Source organism: Nansenia antarctica (assembly GCF_963989245.1).
Source record: "Nansenia antarctica genome assembly, chromosome: 3".
In the NCBI taxonomy this organism is placed as follows: Eukaryota; Metazoa; Chordata; class Actinopteri; order Argentiniformes; family Microstomatidae; genus Nansenia; species Nansenia antarctica.
Window position 1 is genome coordinate 61718744 of NC_137688.1, and position 17793 is coordinate 61736536.

Here is a 17793-nt window from a genome sequence, read left to right on the forward strand (position 1 = left end):
CTGGGAATGTGAAGTTGCAGATCCCGTTTAAAGAAATGTGAGTGTAGCGCCCTCCCGAGCTGTAATAGCAGCTACTCTCCGCCCCTTCCTGCTGAACATTTCCCGCGAGTTGTCGAAGGGAGGAGAAGAGGCGGGACAACTACTAAACTCTAGCATCCGATTGGATATGTACAAGTTTACCCGCCAAATAGGCAAATGATGAGTGTCGTTTGGACCAATCACGATGCAGAACGCAGTCTCTCCGGCACTCGGTGGCGCGAAAACCTTTCAGTTGTCTCCTGGTCACGCGCACAGCAGCTTGTCTCTTCACGGCAACACTTTTAATCGGAGAAACTTTCTAAACTAAACTAAATCAGTTATATTATCTCTGCACAACATGGCGACTGACGTGGTGGACGATGTGGAGATGAGAGAGGCGCAGCGTGACTACCTGGACTTCCTAGACGACGACGTGAGTAGAAACAGACAACATGCGGCCCCCAGACTCACCATGATGGAGCTAAAACATCTACTTATTTGTTGTTGTTGTTGTTGTTGTTGTTGTTGTTGTTGTTGTTACAAGGAAACTAGTTCCACTAAAATCCACTTATATAGTTTGTCTACTTTGAAAAATTAGTTAATTAAATAGAAAGTACCTTATCAACACAGGACGGTGTGAGAGATGAAGCACTCCTTTGTCTAAGTTTTCATAATTGGGATTACATATATTGTATTGTATATTGTGGTATAATGTATAATGTGGTATTTATTGTGCACCAATTACAGTATAGGTATTACAGTGAATATACATGAGTATGATATGTACAGTTATGAAATGAATATCAATATGATATGCACAGAGTAATGGCAATAGGCTAGACTTACAGGCTTACATTATAAACACATGATAGTGTAAGGTATTACATTATAAACACATGATAGTGTAAGGTATTACATTATAAACACATGATGGTGTAATGTATTACATTATAAACACATGATAGTGTAAGGTATTACATTATAAACACATGATAGTGTAAGATATTACATTATAAACACATGATGGTGTAATGTATTACATTATAAACACATGATAGTGTAAGGTATTACATTATAAACACATGATGGTGTAATGTATTACATTATAAACACATGATGGTGTAAGCAAGGTATTACATTATAAACACATGATATTGTAAGATATTACATTATAAACACATGATGGTGTAATGTATTACATTATAAACACATGATAGTGTAAAGTATTACATTATAAACACATGATAGTGTAAAGTATTACATTATAAACACATGGTAGTGTAAGGTATTACATTATAAACACATGATAGTGTAAGGTATTACATTATAAACACATGATAGTGTAAGGTATTACATTATAAACACAAGGTAGTGTAAGGTATTACATTATAAACACATGATAGTGTAAAGTATTACATTATAAACACAAGGTAGTGTAAGGTATTACATTATAAACACATGATAGTGTAAAGTATTACATTATAAACACAAGGTAGTGTAAGGTATTACATTATAAACACAAGGTAGTGTAGACAGTGTAAGGTATAACATTATAAACACAAGGTAGTGTAGACAGTGTAAGGTATAACATTATAAACACAAGGTAGTGTAGACAGTGTAAGGTATAACAGCCCCCCCCTCCTTCCCTACAGCAGGACCTGGTGTGCACCACTCCAAGGTTAGGGTTAATAGTAACAGTAATGGGGCGCTTAGGTGGCGTAGCGGGTTAAGTGCTGACCATGTAACCGCAGGGTCCCCGGTTCGATTCCGGCTGGGGACATATTGACTGGTAGTCAAATATATTTATTTATATATACAGCATATGGATGTTACGTGCCTGTTACCTGCCGCTTTCAGTTCTAGTAGTTTAGATCTCGCAACCAGGGAAACGCCGACATGTGTTAAAGGGAGCAAGACGCGAATCTACCGGCATTTGACTCATGAGTGAACGGCGAAAATGGCTGGACGGCACAGCTTAGGATTCCATTGAAGTTACAGGGAACTATGTGTGAAAGAGGCTTAAATTATTTCAACATTTGAAGAGTCAGAAGTGTTCTCTTTGTTGTGTTAACAATAGTGATGTAAGTTAGATTTGGTGAGATCACTATGGAATATTAAATCATCAATCTTTGCTCACTACATAGCCTTTCTTACCTTCAGGTGTGCATGAACTACAGGTTCAACTGTTCAACTGTTCAACTGTGAAATTATATCTGTTCTCATATCGGTTCTCATATCGGTTATCGGCCACGAGAAGCGGGTAAACATCGGTTATCGGTATCGGTTGGAAAAAATGCATATTGTAATTTTGTGCATCCCTAGTTAATAGTAACAGTAATAACAGTAGTAATAACAGTACCCCCCCCCCCTACAGCAGGACAGGGGGGTGTACCACTCCAAGGATAGGGTTTTTAGTAACAGTAATAACAGTAGTAATAACAGTAGTAATAACAGTACCCCCCCCCCCCCCCCCTACAGCAGGACAGGGGGGTGTACCACTCCAAGGTGCGGGACATGATCAGTGAGAACCGCTCCCGTCTCATCGTCAACATCAACGACCTCCGCAGACGCAACGACGCCCGCGCTACCAAGTACGCACGCACACACACACACACACACACACACACACACACACACACTCCTGCTGTGTTGTCATAAACACAAACACACACACACACACACACTCCTGCTGTGCTGTCATATACAGTACACACACACACACACACACACCTTCTTTACTCCTACTGTGCTATCACACACACTCACTACCCCTCCCCCTCCCTCCCTCGCTCCCCCCCTCCCTCCTCCCCCTCCTCCAGGCTGCTGAGCCGGGGGTTCGAGGAGCTGCTGGCGTTCCAGCTGGCGCTGAAGGACCTGGTGGCGTCTGTGGACGGGACCTACGCCAAGCAGCACGAGGAGTTCTTCGTTGGTCTGGAGGGAAGCTTCGGCTCACGCCACGTCTCCCCCCGCACGCTCACCTCACGCCTGCTGGGCAGCCTGGTCTGTGTGGAGGGCATCGTCACCAAGTGTGAGTCTGTCTGTCTGACTGTCTGTCTGTCTGGTCTGTGTGGAGGGCATCGTCACCAAGTGTGAGTCCGTCTGTCTGTCTGGTCTGTGTGGAGGGCATCGTCACCAAGTGTGAGTCTGTCTGTCTGTCTGTCTGTCTGTGTGGAGGGCATCGTCACCAAGTGTGAGTCTGTCTGTCTGTCTGTCTGTCTGTGTGGAGGGCATCGTCACCAAGTGTGAGTCTGTCTGTCTGTCTGTCTGTCTGTGTGGAGGGCATCGTCACCAAGTGTGAGTCTGTCTGTCTGTCTGTCTGGTCTGTGTGGAGGGCATCGTCACCAAGTGTGAGTCTGTCTGTCTGTCTGTCTGTCTGTGTGGAGGGCATCGTCACCAAGTGTGAGTCCGTCTGTCTGTCTGTCTGGTCTGTGTGGAGGGCATCGTCACCAAGTGTGAGTCTGTCTGTCTGTCTGTCTGGTCTGTGTGGAGGGCATCGTCACCAAGTGTGAGTCTGTCTGTCTGTCTGGTCTGTGTGGAGGGCATCGTCACCAAGTGTGAGTCCGTCTGTCTGTCTGCCTGGTCTGTGTGGTCTGTGTGGAGGGCATCGTCACCAAGTGTGAGTCTGTCTGTCTGTCTGTCTGTGTGGAGGGCATCGTCACCAAGTGTGAGTCTGTCTGTCTGTCTGTCTGGTCTGTGTGGAGGGCATCGTCACCAAGTGTGAGTCTGTCTGTCTGTCTGTCTGGTCTGTGTGGAGGGCATCGTCACCAAGTGTGAGTCTGTCTGTCTGTCTGTCTGGTCTGTGTGGAGGGCATCGTCACCAAGTGTGAGTCTGTCTGTCTGTCTGTCTGGTCTGTGTGGAGGGCATCGTCACCAAGTGTGAGTCTGTCTGTCTGTCTGTCTGTCTGTGTGGAGGGCATCGTCACCAAGTGTGAGTCCGTCTGTCTGTCTGTCTGGTCTGTGTGGAGGGCATCGTCACCAAGTGTGAGTCTGTCTGTCTGTCTGTCTGTCTGTCTGTCTGGTCTGTGTGGAGGGCATCGTCACCAAGTGTGAGTCTGTCTGTCTGTCTGTCTGGTCTGTGTGGAGGGCATCGTCACCAAGTGTGAGTCTGTCTGTCTGTCCCTGTCTGTCTGACTGTCTGTCTGTCTGGTCTGTGTGGAGGGCATCGTCACCAAGTGTGAGTCTGTCTGTCTGACTGTCTGTCTGTCTGGTCTGTGTGGAGGGCATCGTCACCAAGTGTGAGTCCGTCTGTCTGTCTGGTCTGTGTGGAGGGCATCGTCACCAAGTGTGAGTCTGTCTGTCTGTCTGTCTGTCTGTGTGGAGGGCATCGTCACCAAGTGTGAGTCTGTCTGTCTGTCTGTCTGTCTGTGTGGAGGGCATCGTCACCAAGTGTGAGTCTGTCTGTCTGTCTGTCTGTCTGTGTGGAGGGCATCGTCACCAAGTGTGAGTCTGTCTGTCTGTCTGTCTGGTCTGTGTGGAGGGCATCGTCACCAAGTGTGAGTCTGTCTGTCTGTCTGTCTGTCTGTGTGGAGGGCATCGTCACCAAGTGTGAGTCCGTCTGTCTGTCTGTCTGGTCTGTGTGGAGGGCATCGTCACCAAGTGTGAGTCTGTCTGTCTGTCTGTCTGGTCTGTGTGGAGGGCATCGTCACCAAGTGTGAGTCTGTCTGTCTGTCTGGTCTGTGTGGAGGGCATCGTCACCAAGTGTGAGTCCGTCTGTCTGTCTGCCTGGTCTGTGTGGTCTGTGTGGAGGGCATCGTCACCAAGTGTGAGTCTGTCTGTCTGTCTGTCTGTGTGGAGGGCATCGTCACCAAGTGTGAGTCTGTCTGTCTGTCTGTCTGGTCTGTGTGGAGGGCATCGTCACCAAGTGTGAGTCTGTCTGTCTGTCTGTCTGGTCTGTGTGGAGGGCATCGTCACCAAGTGTGAGTCTGTCTGTCTGTCTGTCTGGTCTGTGTGGAGGGCATCGTCACCAAGTGTGAGTCTGTCTGTCTGTCTGTCTGGTCTGTGTGGAGGGCATCGTCACCAAGTGTGAGTCTGTCTGTCTGTCTGTCTGTCTGTGTGGAGGGCATCGTCACCAAGTGTGAGTCCGTCTGTCTGTCTGTCTGGTCTGTGTGGAGGGCATCGTCACCAAGTGTGAGTCTGTCTGTCTGTCTGTCTGTCTGTCTGTCTGGTCTGTGTGGAGGGCATCGTCACCAAGTGTGAGTCTGTCTGTCTGTCTGTCTGGTCTGTGTGGAGGGCATCGTCACCAAGTGTGAGTCTGTCTGTCTGTCCCTGTCTGTCTGACTGTCTGTCTGTCTGGTCTGTGTGGAGGGCATCGTCACCAAGTGTGAGTCTGTCTGTCTGTCTGTCTGTCTGACTGTCTGTCTGTCTGGTCTGTGTGGAGGGCATCGTCACCAAGTGTGAGTCCGTCTGTCTGTCTGTCTGTCTGGTCTGTGTGGAGGGCTTCGTCACCAAGTGTGAGTCTGTCTGTCTGTCTGTCTGGTCTGTGTGGAGGGCATCGTCACCAAGTGTGAGTCTGTCTGTCTGTCTGTCTGGTCTGTGTGGAGGGCATCGTCACCAAGTGTGAGTCTGTCTGTCTGTGTGGAGGGCATCGTCACCAAGTGTGAGTCTGTCTGTCTGTCTGTCTGGTCTGTGTGGAGGGCATCGTCACCAAGTGTGAGTCTGTCTGTCTGTCTGTCTGGTCTGTGTGGAGGGCATCGTCACCAAGTGTGAGTCTGTCTGTCTGTCTGTCTGGTCTGTGTGGAGGGCATCGTCACCAAGTGTGAGTCTGTCTGTCTGTCTGTCTGGTCTGTGTGGAGGGCATCGTCACCAAGTGTGAGTCTGTCTGTCTGTCTGTCTGGTCTGTGTGGAGGGCATCGTCACCAAGTGTGAGTCTGTCTGTCTGTGTGGAGGGCATCGTCACCAAGTGTGAGTCTGTCTGTCTGTCTGTCTGGTCTGTGTGGAGGGCATCGTCACCAAGTGTGAGTCTGTCTGTCTGTCTGTCTGGTCTGTGTGGAGGGCATCGTCACCAAGTGTGAGTCTGTCTGTCTGTCTGTCTGTCTGGTCTGTGTGGAGGGCATCGTCACCAAGTGTGAGTCTGTCTGTCTGTCTGTCTGGTCTGTGTGGAGGGCATCGTCACCAAGTGTGAGTCTGTCTGTCTGTCTGTCTGGTCTGTGTGGAGGGCATCGTCACCAAGTGTGAGTCTGTCTGTCTGTCTGTCTGGTCTGTGTGGAGGGCATCGTCACCAAGTGTGAGTCTGTCTGTCTGTCTGTCTGTCTGTCTGGTCTGTGTGGAGGGCATCGTCACCAAGTGTGAGTCTGTCTGTCTGTCTGTCTGGTCTGTGTGGAGGGCATCGTCACCAAGTGTGAGTCTGTCTGTCTGTCTGTCTGGTCTGTGTGGAGGGCATCGTCACCAAGTGTGAGTCTGTCTGTCTGTCTGTCTGGTCTGTGTGGAGGGCATCGTCACCAAGTGTGAGTCTGTCTGTCTGTCTGTCTGGTCTGTGTGGAGGGCATCGTCACCAAGTGTGAGTCTGTCTGTCTGTCCCTGTCTGTCTGACTGTCTGTCTGTCTGGTCTGTGTGGAGGGCATCGTCACCAAGTGTGAGTCTGTCTGTCTGTCTGTCAGCCTGGTCTGTGTGGAGGGCATCGTCACCAAGTGTGAGTCTGTCTGTCTGTCCCTGCCTGTCTGTCTGACTGTCTGACTGTCTGACTGTCTGTCTGTCTGTCTGTCTGTCCCTGTCTGTTTGTCTGTCTGTCTGTCCCTGCCTGTCTGTCTGGTCTGTGTGGAGGGCATCGTCACCAAGTGTGAGTCTGTCTGTCTGTCTGTCTGTTCTGTGTGGAGGGCATCGTCACCAAGTGCGAGTCTGTCTGTCTGGTCTGTGTGGACCACCAAGTGTGAGTCTGTCTGTCTGTCCCTGTCTGCCTGCCTGTCTGTCTGCCTGTCTGCCTGTCTGTCTGTGTCTGTCTGTCTGCCAGCCAGTCTGTCTCTGTCTCTGTCTCTGTCTCTGTCTGTCTGTCTGTCTGTCCCTGTCTGTCTATCTGTCTGCCTATCTGTCTGTGTGCCTGTCTGTCCCTGTCTGTCTGCCTGTCTGTCTGCATGTCTGTCCCAGTCTGCCTGCCTGTCTGTCTGTCTGTCTGCCTGTGTGCCTGTCTGTGTGCCTGTCTGTCTGTCCCTGTCGGTCTGTTTCCCTGTTTGTCTGCCGACAGGGACAGACAGGGACAGACAGACAGACAGACAGGGACAGACAGCCTGTCTGTCTCCTCTCCTCTCATCCCCCTCTCCTCTCCTCCCCCAGGCTCCCTGGTGCGTCCCAAGGTGGTGCGTAGCGTTCATTACTGTCCAGCCACCAAGAAGACGATGGAGCGTAAATACACAGACATGACCTCCCTGAACGCCTTCCCTTCCAGCGCCATCTACCCCACCAAGGTACCTACCTACCCCCAACTACCCCTACCTTCCCTCTACCTACCCCCAACTACCCCTACCTACCCCCCAACTACCCCTACCTACCCCCTACTAACCCTAACTACCCCCCAACTACCCCTACCTACCCTCTAATTACCTCCCAACTACCCCCAAATACCCCCTAACTCCCCCAACTAACCCCTAGCTACCCCCTACTACCCCCACCTACCCTCTAATTACCCACAACTACCCCCTAACTCCCCCAACTAACCCCACCTACCCCCTACCTACCCCTACTAACGCCAACTACCCCCTAACTACCCCCAACTACCCCCTACCGACCCCTACTAATTCCAACTACCCCTACAACTACCCCCACCTACACCTACCTACCCTCTAACTGAAGCGTGGGCAAACTGAACCGTTACTGTACCCCTACTAACTACCCCTCTACCCTCCCCCCCCTCCACCCCCTCAGGATGAGGAGAACCACCCCCTGGAGACAGAGTTCGGCCTGTGTGTGTACAAGGACCACCAGACGGTGACACTGCAGGAGATGCCAGAGAAGGCTCCGGCGGGGCAGCTGCCGCGGTCCCTGGACCTGGTGCTGGACAACGACCTGGTGGACCGGGCCAAGCCCGGGGACCGGCTGCAGGTGGTGGGGACCTACCGCTGTCTGCCTGCCAAGAAGGGAGGCTACACCTCCGGCACCTTCAGGTGAGAGACACACACACACACACACACACACACCACAAACAGACACACACACACACACTACGCTGTCTGCCTGCCAAGAAGGGTGGCTTCACCTCCGGAACCTTCAGGTGAGACACACACACCACAAACAGACACACGCATCGCAGACACACACCACAGACACACACACACACACACACACACCACAAACAGACACACGCATCGGTGTGTTAATGTAAGCACCGCCCCTGCAGGACCATCATGGTGGCGTGCCAGGTGAAGCAGATGAGTAAGGAGGTGAGCCCCTGCTTCACCGCCGACGACATCAACAAGATCAAGAGCTTCAGCAAGGCGCGCTCCACGGTGAGGCTCCTCCCATTGGTCCACGGCCAGGCCTACGCCTGCTCCCATTGGCCACGGGATAGACCAGTTAATTACCAGTAGTACAGCAGAAGTGATGTTTAAAGCTGTGTGTGTGTGTGTGTGTGTGTGTGTGTGTGTGTGTGTCTGTGTGTGTAGGATGTGTTTGACCAGCTGGCCCGCTCCCTGGCTCCCTCCATCCACGGTCATGAGTACATAAAGAAGGCGGTGCTGTGCATGCTGCTGGGCGGGGCCGAGAAGGTGCTGGACAACGGATCACGAATCAGAGGAGACATCAACCTGCTGCTCATAGGCATGTTGGAGGCATTTTGTACATTTTTGGCATCTAGCAGACGCCTTATTCCAAAGCGACTTACAATCGATACATTTAACTAAGCAATGTGTGAATCATCAATTCGCCAGTCGTAGAAGGAAGAGTAATCTAGCTCAGGCCCGGGGCCATTGGCAGTCTCAGTGATAGAAGAAGAAACACACTTTCTATTGGACACAGGAGAAACAGTACAAAGGGGGGAAAGTAGAAATCTTAGGAGACACAGTGCTGGGGGTATTAGATGTCTCAGGAGGAGCAGTTAAGATGTAACCTGAAGAGATGGGTCTTCTCCTCCCCTCCTCTCCTAGTCTCCCCTCCCCTCCTCTCCTCCTCTCCCCTCCTCTCCTCCTCCTCTCCCCTCCTCCTCCTCCTCCTCATAGACAGTGTTAGGGTGTGTGGTGCAGCAGTGTTATTATCTATGTCTGTCCTCTATGCTGACCTCTGCCCCCCCCCCAGGCGACCCGTCGGTGGCTAAGTCCCAGCTGCTGCGCTATGTCCTGCTCACGGCCCCCCGGGCCATACCCACCACGGGGAGGGGGTCCTCAGGGGTGGGGCTCACTGCTGCTGTCACCACCGACCAGGAGACAGGTACACACACACACACACACACACACCTGACCCCATGACTGTACACACTCTGACCTCTGACCCCAGGAGAGAGGAGTCTGGAGGCGATGGCCACGGTGCTGGGGGACAGGGGGCGTGGTCTGACCCTAACCCTAACCGTTGACCCCTAGGTGAGAGGCGTCTGGAGGCGGGGGCCATGGTGCTGGGGGACAGGGGCGTGGTCTGCATCGACGAGTTTGACAAGATGTCGGACGCCGACCGCACGGCCATCCACGAGGTGATGGAGCAGGGGCGCGTCACCATCGCCAAGGCCGGCATCCACGCCCGCCTCAACGCACGCTGCAGCGTCCTGGCCGCAGCCAACCCCGTCTACGGCAGGGTGAGGAGAGGGGGGGAGGCGGAGGAGGAGGAGGGAGGGGGGGGGGGGGGGGCGGGGAGAGGATATTTTGTTATTACATTTACATTTTTGGCATTTAGCAGACGCCTTATTCCAAAGCGACTTACAATCGATACATTTGACTAAGCAAGTGAATCATTAATCCACCAGTCGTAGCAGGAAGAGTAATCTAGCTCAGGCCCGAGGCCATTGGCAGTCTCGGTGATAGAAGGATTTTTTTTTTAGACATTGGAGAACAGAGAAACAGTACAAGGGGGGCAGTTGAAGTCTTAGGGGACACAGTTAAGGGGAAAAGCAGGTGTCTCAGGAGACACAGTGCTGGGGAGTAGTAGAGGTCTCAGGAGGAGCAGGTGTAACCTGAAGAGTAATGATTATTACTGTATTAATCAATGACAGGTGATTGTTACTGTGTTAATCAATGACAGGTGATTATTACTGTATTAATCAATGACAGGTGATTGTTACTGTATTAATCAATGACAGGTGATTATTACTGCATCTGTATTCAACCGCTATCTTGCCCGATACGGCGTGAGAGAACGCAGTGTAAAATAGCGCGTTTGCAAACACATTTAGCCTGTATTTACAGTGAATTCACAGCGCTTGGATTATGAACCACTCAGCATGTTTCAGCCTAAACTCATAGCATTAATATTCGTGTTCAATCGTAACTCCTGCATAACATGAAGGTTTTTAGCTTAAAAAACATTTTGAACTTTTTTTAGAGCAGTAGTTGATGCCCCCCCCCTCCCAGTATGACCAGTATAAGACCCCCTCCTCCCTCTCTCCCCCCAGTATGACCAGTATAAGACCACCTCCTCCCAGTATGACCAGTATAAGACCCCCTCCTCCCTCCCTCCCTCCCCCCAGTATGACCAGTATAAGACCCCCTCCTCCCTCCCTCCCCCCAGTATGACCAGTATAAGACCCCCTCCTCCCTCCCTCCCCCCAGTATGACCAGTATAAGACCCCCTCCTCCCTCTCTCCCCCCAGTATGACCAGTATAAGACGCCCATGGAGAACATCGGCCTGCAGGACTCCCTGCTGTCTCGGTTCGACCTGCTGTTCATCATGCTGGACCACACAGACGCGCAGCAGGACCGGGACATCTCGGACCACGTGCTGCGCATGCACCGCTACAGAGACCCCCGCGAGGAGGAGGGCGCCGGTACACACACACACACACACACACACACACACACACCTCCCTCACACACACACACACACACACACAGAGTCTCTCTCTCGGACACTAAAGAGCCATGAAGACACTAGGGGTGGGACAATTAGAAAATGTCATATCACGATTATCGTGGGCAAAATAATCGCGATCCACGATATTATCGCGAGAATAATAGTAATATAAATATATTTTTTTCGAATGCCAATAAAACACACTGTAATCACTTTAACTTACATTTTGTTGTATTTTTATGACATTTTAAGTCAGTAATTCAGATTCTAGTGGCACATATCTCTGGCCATAATCCGGGTCCTTAAGAAAGAGCAATCGAGCGCTGATTGACCTAACTCCTTTTCGGCCAATCAGCACCTTTCATTAACGTACCCAAGGAAGTTTAAAGAACGCACTCCCAGTGTTGCCAACTTCCAGAGCCCCTTGGTGACTTAATTAGTCAAAAGCGACCAGCGACAAATCTAACTTCCTTTTCTGGTCATTTGGGGAATTACTGTAAAGCATCTAACACATCCCGTATTCCACGGTTCACGTTACAACCGAGCTCAGGAGAGACGAGTAGGGATACAGTCTATGGCGAGCGAGGGTTGCCGTCTCCTCTCTCCCCGCGGCCAGTCTGATAGCAGCCGCGGGGAGCGTACCGTTGTTCCCCGGGTCCTCGCGGGGGGTTCGGGCAAAGTTCGGGAAATAACGGACGATTGTCATGTGTTTATACAGCATGGATGTTACGTGCCTAATGCCTTTGATGCGCACACTTGCTACTTGCCGCTTTCATAATTTTATTTAGCCTATATAGCACAAGTCATGCATTGCATGTAACCTCAAGTGCTGAACAGTATTAAGTAAACCACAATATATTTGCTAAAGCTTAGGGGCGACCGTGCCTTTTGCAGCCATAGACTGTCACTGCCTGGTAATAACAAGGTAGGCAAATGACAGTATCCCGTCTAAAGTTTTTCACCAGCCATGGTGAGTAGGCTAGCATACGTTACCTAGTGACTGACTGACAAGGCTGACTTGACAGTAACGTTACCCATGCAGGCTGAACAATAGCGCGAGACAAGTTCTGTGAGGATATTCGCGCGCAGCTCATGTGAGGAAACGCAATTATATTACAGTAACAGTCGCTAACTTGACTGCAAAAGTAATGTAGCCTAGGCTGAAAAATAGCGCCAGACATTTGTTAAACACAGTTTATTCATAACATACGATTATGACGATTATTTAAATAATTAAAATTCTCCACGATTAAGTTATCGCGGGTGTTTTTATCGCGATTAATGATAACAACGATAATCGTCCCATCCCTAGAAGACACTGAACTACTAGTGGTAAATGAATACAGAATGTAAAAGGTGTGTGTTTGTGTGTGTGTGTTTGTGGTAGCCATGGCGATGGGGGGGGGGGTGGAGGTGCTGGCCACGGAGGACCCTGACGCCGTCCAGGAGGATGAGGAGGAGGTGCAGGTCTACGAGAAGCACAACAGCCTGCTGCATGGCAACAAGAGACGCAGGTACACACACACACATTTTGAATGCCTTAAATGCCTTGCGTCCACATAAATGTACAATATCTAATAATAATAATATGTCTTTGATGAAATATTAGAGAACACTTCTGAATCGTCACTACACAGACTGAACATGCTAGGCTTTACAGTGGAGTGCAGCAGGCCTGAATATGGAAATGACACCCTCTGAAATCAGATCCACGACACACACACACACACATACACACACACAACAGCCTGCTGCATGGGAACAACTGACGCAGGTACATACACTCACACTCACCGACTGCAGACACACACACACACACACACTCACACAGGAGGGATATTGTAGTGCAGAGTGTGTTGTGATTGGTGCAGGGGCCTGAGGTGGTGTGTTGTGATTGGTGCAGGGAGAGGATCGTGAGTAAGGAGTTCATCAGGAAGTACATCCACGTGGCCAAGGTGCTGAGCCCGGTCCTGAGCCAGGAGGCAGCCAATCACATCGCAGAGGAGTACGCCCGCCTCCGCAGCCAGGAGCAGATGGGCTCTGACATCGCCAGGGTGGGAGGAGCTACACACACACACACACACACACACACACACACACACACACACACACCAGACAGTCTTTAACATTTTGCATTGAACAATTAAACGTCTGGATGGCACAAAACTTCCTCCAATTAAACCAGGACAAAACAGAAATAATTGTATTCGGTGCACCTGACAAAAGATCGAAAGTCAGTGCAAAACTTGATTCTCTCTCTCTTCAAACAAAAAAAAACAGGTCAGAAATGATGGTGTAATTCTAGACTCCGGTCGAAACTTCAACAGCCACATAAACTCTAACTAAATCAGCCTACTATCACCTGAAGACCATGAAAAACTCATCCAGCATTTGTTTCAAGTAGACTTGATTACTGTAATGGTCTACTAACAGGCCTATTTAAAGAGGCTGTTTGTAAGCTACAGCTCACAAAGTTGCTTACAGGGGGTGTCATTAGCTACAGGGGTGTCATTAGTTACAGAGGTCCCTGCTAGGGTCCTAACAAAAATGAAGAAATTTGAACACATTACACCAATCCTGAGATCTCTACACTGGCTACCAGTCTCTCAGAGAATTGAATTGAAAAGTACTCCTAATTGCATACAAATCACAAAATGGTCTTGGACCAAAATACATCTCCGACCACCCTATATTCCCGCAAGGCCCCTAAGGTCAGCTGAGACTAATCAGCTAATCATTCCAAGAGTGAAAAAACACGGTGCAGCAGCTTTCAGTCACTCTGCCGCATGCTCCTGGAACAAACTCCCTGAAGAAATCAAACAGGCCCAAACCCAGGGCTCGACAGTGCGACTGTTTTGGTCGCATTTGCGAGTGAATATATTTCTGTGCGACTTGGAAATACATTCAATCGCACCAGTGCGACTAACTGCTGAACTACTGTCATGCGCAGTCAAACCTATGTGTATAAGCGATGAGGGAATGAAAACAGTGAACAGAAACGCGTGTCGCAGAAATGCTTCACGCGAGTCCTATATGCGCTTAAAATGCGCATAATGTGTATATGGGATACAGCTCTCATAGTTCGTAGCGCTGTGTTTTGTTAGCCGCTAGCTGCTAGCAGCGGTTGCTTCCGGTTTCATTACAAAGAGGTTAACCCTATATGTGCCTGATGTCTAACATTCAAATTACTCTAACTTCATCTTTTTTCGGATTTCAATGTATGACACATCATTTGAAAGTTTATGATCCGTAGTTCCAATCCACAACACGTCACATTTGAAAGTGTTTATGTAATTTTTTTACATTTGAAAGTGTTTTGTTTATATATATTTATATTATACAATTTACCAGTCATATTCTGGAATGTGTCTAAATGTTAAAGTTCCATAAGTATAAGCAAAATAAAGTAACAGTTTGTAAATAAATAGTAGCATTTGAAACAAAAACGAACCGTGAACCGTGACCCAAAAACCGAGGTTCATACCGAACCGTGGGCCAACTGAAATTAAGATTCTTACTTCCCCTTTACATTGTGTGAGTCTCCATTTTTATTACGGCCAAGAGCCGGTTATGATAATTTTGATATGTTATGATTATGATAATTTGTTGTCGTTGTTGACGAAAATTGCGCAATTTTCATTGTGCTACTGAAATTCTTGGTGTGCTACTACATTTTTCAACATGGTAGCACAGTGCTACCTGGGGAAAAGGTAAGCGTCAAGCCCTGCCCAAACCCTAAACATATTTAAATCTAAGCTAAAAAAAAACTCATGTTTTGCAGCCATTAACTATTGTCTTATTAAATGTTTATATATTTACTTCTTATATTTGCTTTTATTCATTGTAATTTTTATTTTCTTACTATGCTCCTGTTGCTGTATTTTAATAATCTATGTAAAGCATTTTGAATTGCCCCTGTTGTATGAAATACTACTATACAAATACGTTGGCTGTGGTGCAGGAGGTAGAGTCGCCGTCTAATGATCGCAAGGTTGGCAGATTGGCGGTTCGAACCCTGGCTGGCCACATGTTGAAGTGTCTTTGGGCAAGACACTGAACCCCAAATTGCTCCCAGTGAGCGGGCCAGCGCCTTGCATGGTAGCTTGCAGCCATTGGTGTGTGAATGTGTGTGTGAATGGGTGAATGAGAGGCCGTTGTAAAGCGCTTTGGATAAAGGCTGCCTTTGGATAAATTGCCTCCTCTCCCCCAGACCTCCCCAGTCACAGCCAGGACCCTGGAGACCCTGATCCGCCTGGCCACAGCCCACTCCAAGGCCAGGATGAGCAAGTCTGTGGACCTGCAGGACGCGGAGGTGGCTGTGGAGCTGGTGCAGTTCTCCTACTTCAAGAAGGTCTCACACACGCACACACACTCACACACTCACACACGCACACACACTCACCACACGCCGCACGCACTCACACACACACACGCACGCACGCAGGCAGGCACACACACACACACACACACGCACGCACACACACACCACACGCGTGCACACACACACACACACACACACACACAGGCACACTCACAGGCACACACCATCTCCTCAGAGGTAGATGTAGTTAACAGAGTGTGTGTGTGTGTGTGTGTGTGTGTGTGTTTGTAGGTTCTGGAGAAGGACAAGAAGCGCCACAGGAAGCAGCAGGACTCTGAGGAAGAGGAGGAGGAGGAGGAAGAGGCCCCAAAGCAGCAGCGCAGCAAGAGGTACGCATCAGACAGACACACACACACACACACACACACACACACACACTCCACACAAACCTTGTTTGCGAGTTCTTGCCAGCAGAGGGCGGTCTAACAGACCAGGGTCTGGGTATTACCTTGGCAGGTAATGATAGCATGGTTAATGGTCAGTCACCATGGCTACCACACACTCCACACCTCCTCCTCCAGACCATCTAAACGCCTTTTAATGTTTTAACAATGTTCATTGTTGTTGTTGTTGTTGTTTTGCCTGTGCTTTTGTTTGCCTTTTTATTTATCGATCTGTTCTTGTTCTCTCTATGGAATGTCTGAGTCCTGATAAACGTATTATTATTATTATTATTATTATTATTATTATTATTATTATTAAGTGTGCTTGCAGTAGCAAGCAGCACTTATTGTTATTAAGTGTGCTTGCAGTACACACACACACACACACACACACACAGACACACACAACCCCACAACTTGGCCTCTGGGTGAGCTAGAGGAACGCGGTCTTCGCCAGGGATGCAGTGGAGTGGCCCGGGGGGGGGGGGGGGGGGGGGGGGCAAGCACACTTCACAATTTCCACAGGAATTGTCCCTGTCTAGTTATTATTGTTATTGTTATTATTATTGTTATTGTTATTGTTCTTCTATGCGCAGCCCTGACAGGTGTAGTTCTCTGTCTCTCCTGCAGGGGGCGACGTGGCTCCCAGGGGGAGGCAACCTACGACCCCTACGACTTCCCTGGAGAGAAGGACGTCCCTGAGAGTAAGCCACACTCACACACACACACACACACACACTCTTACACACACAGAGGCAGGGACACACACACACACACACACACACACACAGAGGCAGACACACACACACACACACACTTTAATTCATAGTAAACCATCAACCAGGTTCCTCAACTGGTTAGTTCATGTTCTCCATCATGTCATTTGACTGGTCTAACCCCGCCCCCAGTCCAAGCTGGCACCCCCAAACCCCGTGAGGAGGAGGAGGAGGAGCCTATGGTGGCCGCCGCCCCCCAGGAGGGGCAGAAGGAGGTGTCTGCGGACAGGTGGGTGTCTGTCTCTGTCTTCCTATTGGCCAATGCAACCCTGCTGTCACATGACTCCTGGATGATTGACAGTGATTGGTGATTGGTTGGTGGGTTTGATTGACAGGCTGAAGGAGTTCAAGGTGTGCCTCCTGGAGGTGTTCCGGTCTGCACACGCTCAATCCGTGGGGCTGAGGGCCCTGATGGAGAGCGTCAACAAGGACAACCAATCAGCCTTCAGCGACTCAGAGGCCCGCGCTGCGCTGGAGCGCATGCAGGACGACAACCAGGTGATGGTGGCCGATGACATCATCTTCCTCATCTGAGACGACATCTTCATCATCGTCACCAGAGGAGGAGGAGGGGGAGGAGGAGGAGGAGGGTTGAAGGAAGGATGAGAAAAGAGAGACGTGATGTGAGCAGGAGGAGGAGGAAGAGGGGGAGGAGGAGGAGGACGACTGTTGAAGGAAGGATGAGAGAAGAGAGACGTGATGTTCTGGTTCTGAGACGTTGAGTCTCAGCGTGTCACTTCCTGTGTCCGGTCACACTTCCTGTTAGGATTTTGTTTTATTGACTTTTATTCTGTTTTAAAACATTTCTCCTGTGGAAAGGGAAACCTTTTTTGTAAATATATTGTTTTGTTAAAAAAAAAAAAATGATTGTAAAGGATTAACAACTGTTTTGTGCAGTAAGATGTACAAATACATTCCTAGAGACTTGCATCTGTGTTTGTGTGTGCTTATGTATGTTCAACACTACAGTATACACACACACACACACACACACACACCAGACGCATCTTCAGTTGCTACGGTAACAGAGTTGATCTTCCACGCTGTCCTCTCTGATTCTCCCTGCGTCCCAGATCCTAACTGTGGCAGGGAGGTAGGGGGGCAGGGGGACAAGGTGCTATGTGAGAGTGCTAACAGCAGAGGGCGCTAGAGCAACATGGAGGCTGGAGAGCCCCTGAGTCCCCTGAGGGCTGAGATGATGTCATACAGAAGCAAGTGTGTGTGTGTGTGTGTGGCAGCGTGTGTGTGTGGCAGCGTGTGTGTGTGGCAGCGTGTGTGGCAGCGCTTCTGAGATCAAGGTGTGACAGGTGATTG

General features: G+C 49.5%; 1 protein-coding gene across 1 annotated transcript; it reads left to right on the forward strand.

Moving 5' to 3' along the window:
- Positions 1-376: 376 nt before the first annotated feature.
- Positions 377-17013, forward strand: mcm3 (minichromosome maintenance complex component 3; the record flags this gene model as incomplete). The annotated part of the gene is made up of 17 exons (XM_080526809.1): positions 377-451; positions 2497-2609; positions 2838-3046; positions 7285-7415; positions 7873-8111; positions 8345-8453; positions 8610-8763; positions 9238-9369; positions 9519-9727; positions 10739-10913; positions 12327-12453; positions 12843-12993; positions 15150-15290; positions 15552-15649; positions 16334-16407; positions 16612-16708; positions 16815-17013. The coding sequence occupies 17 exons, from the start codon at positions 377-379 to the stop codon at positions 17011-17013; spliced, it is 2433 nt and encodes an 810-aa protein (XP_080382935.1).
- Positions 17014-17793: the final 780 nt, after the last annotated feature.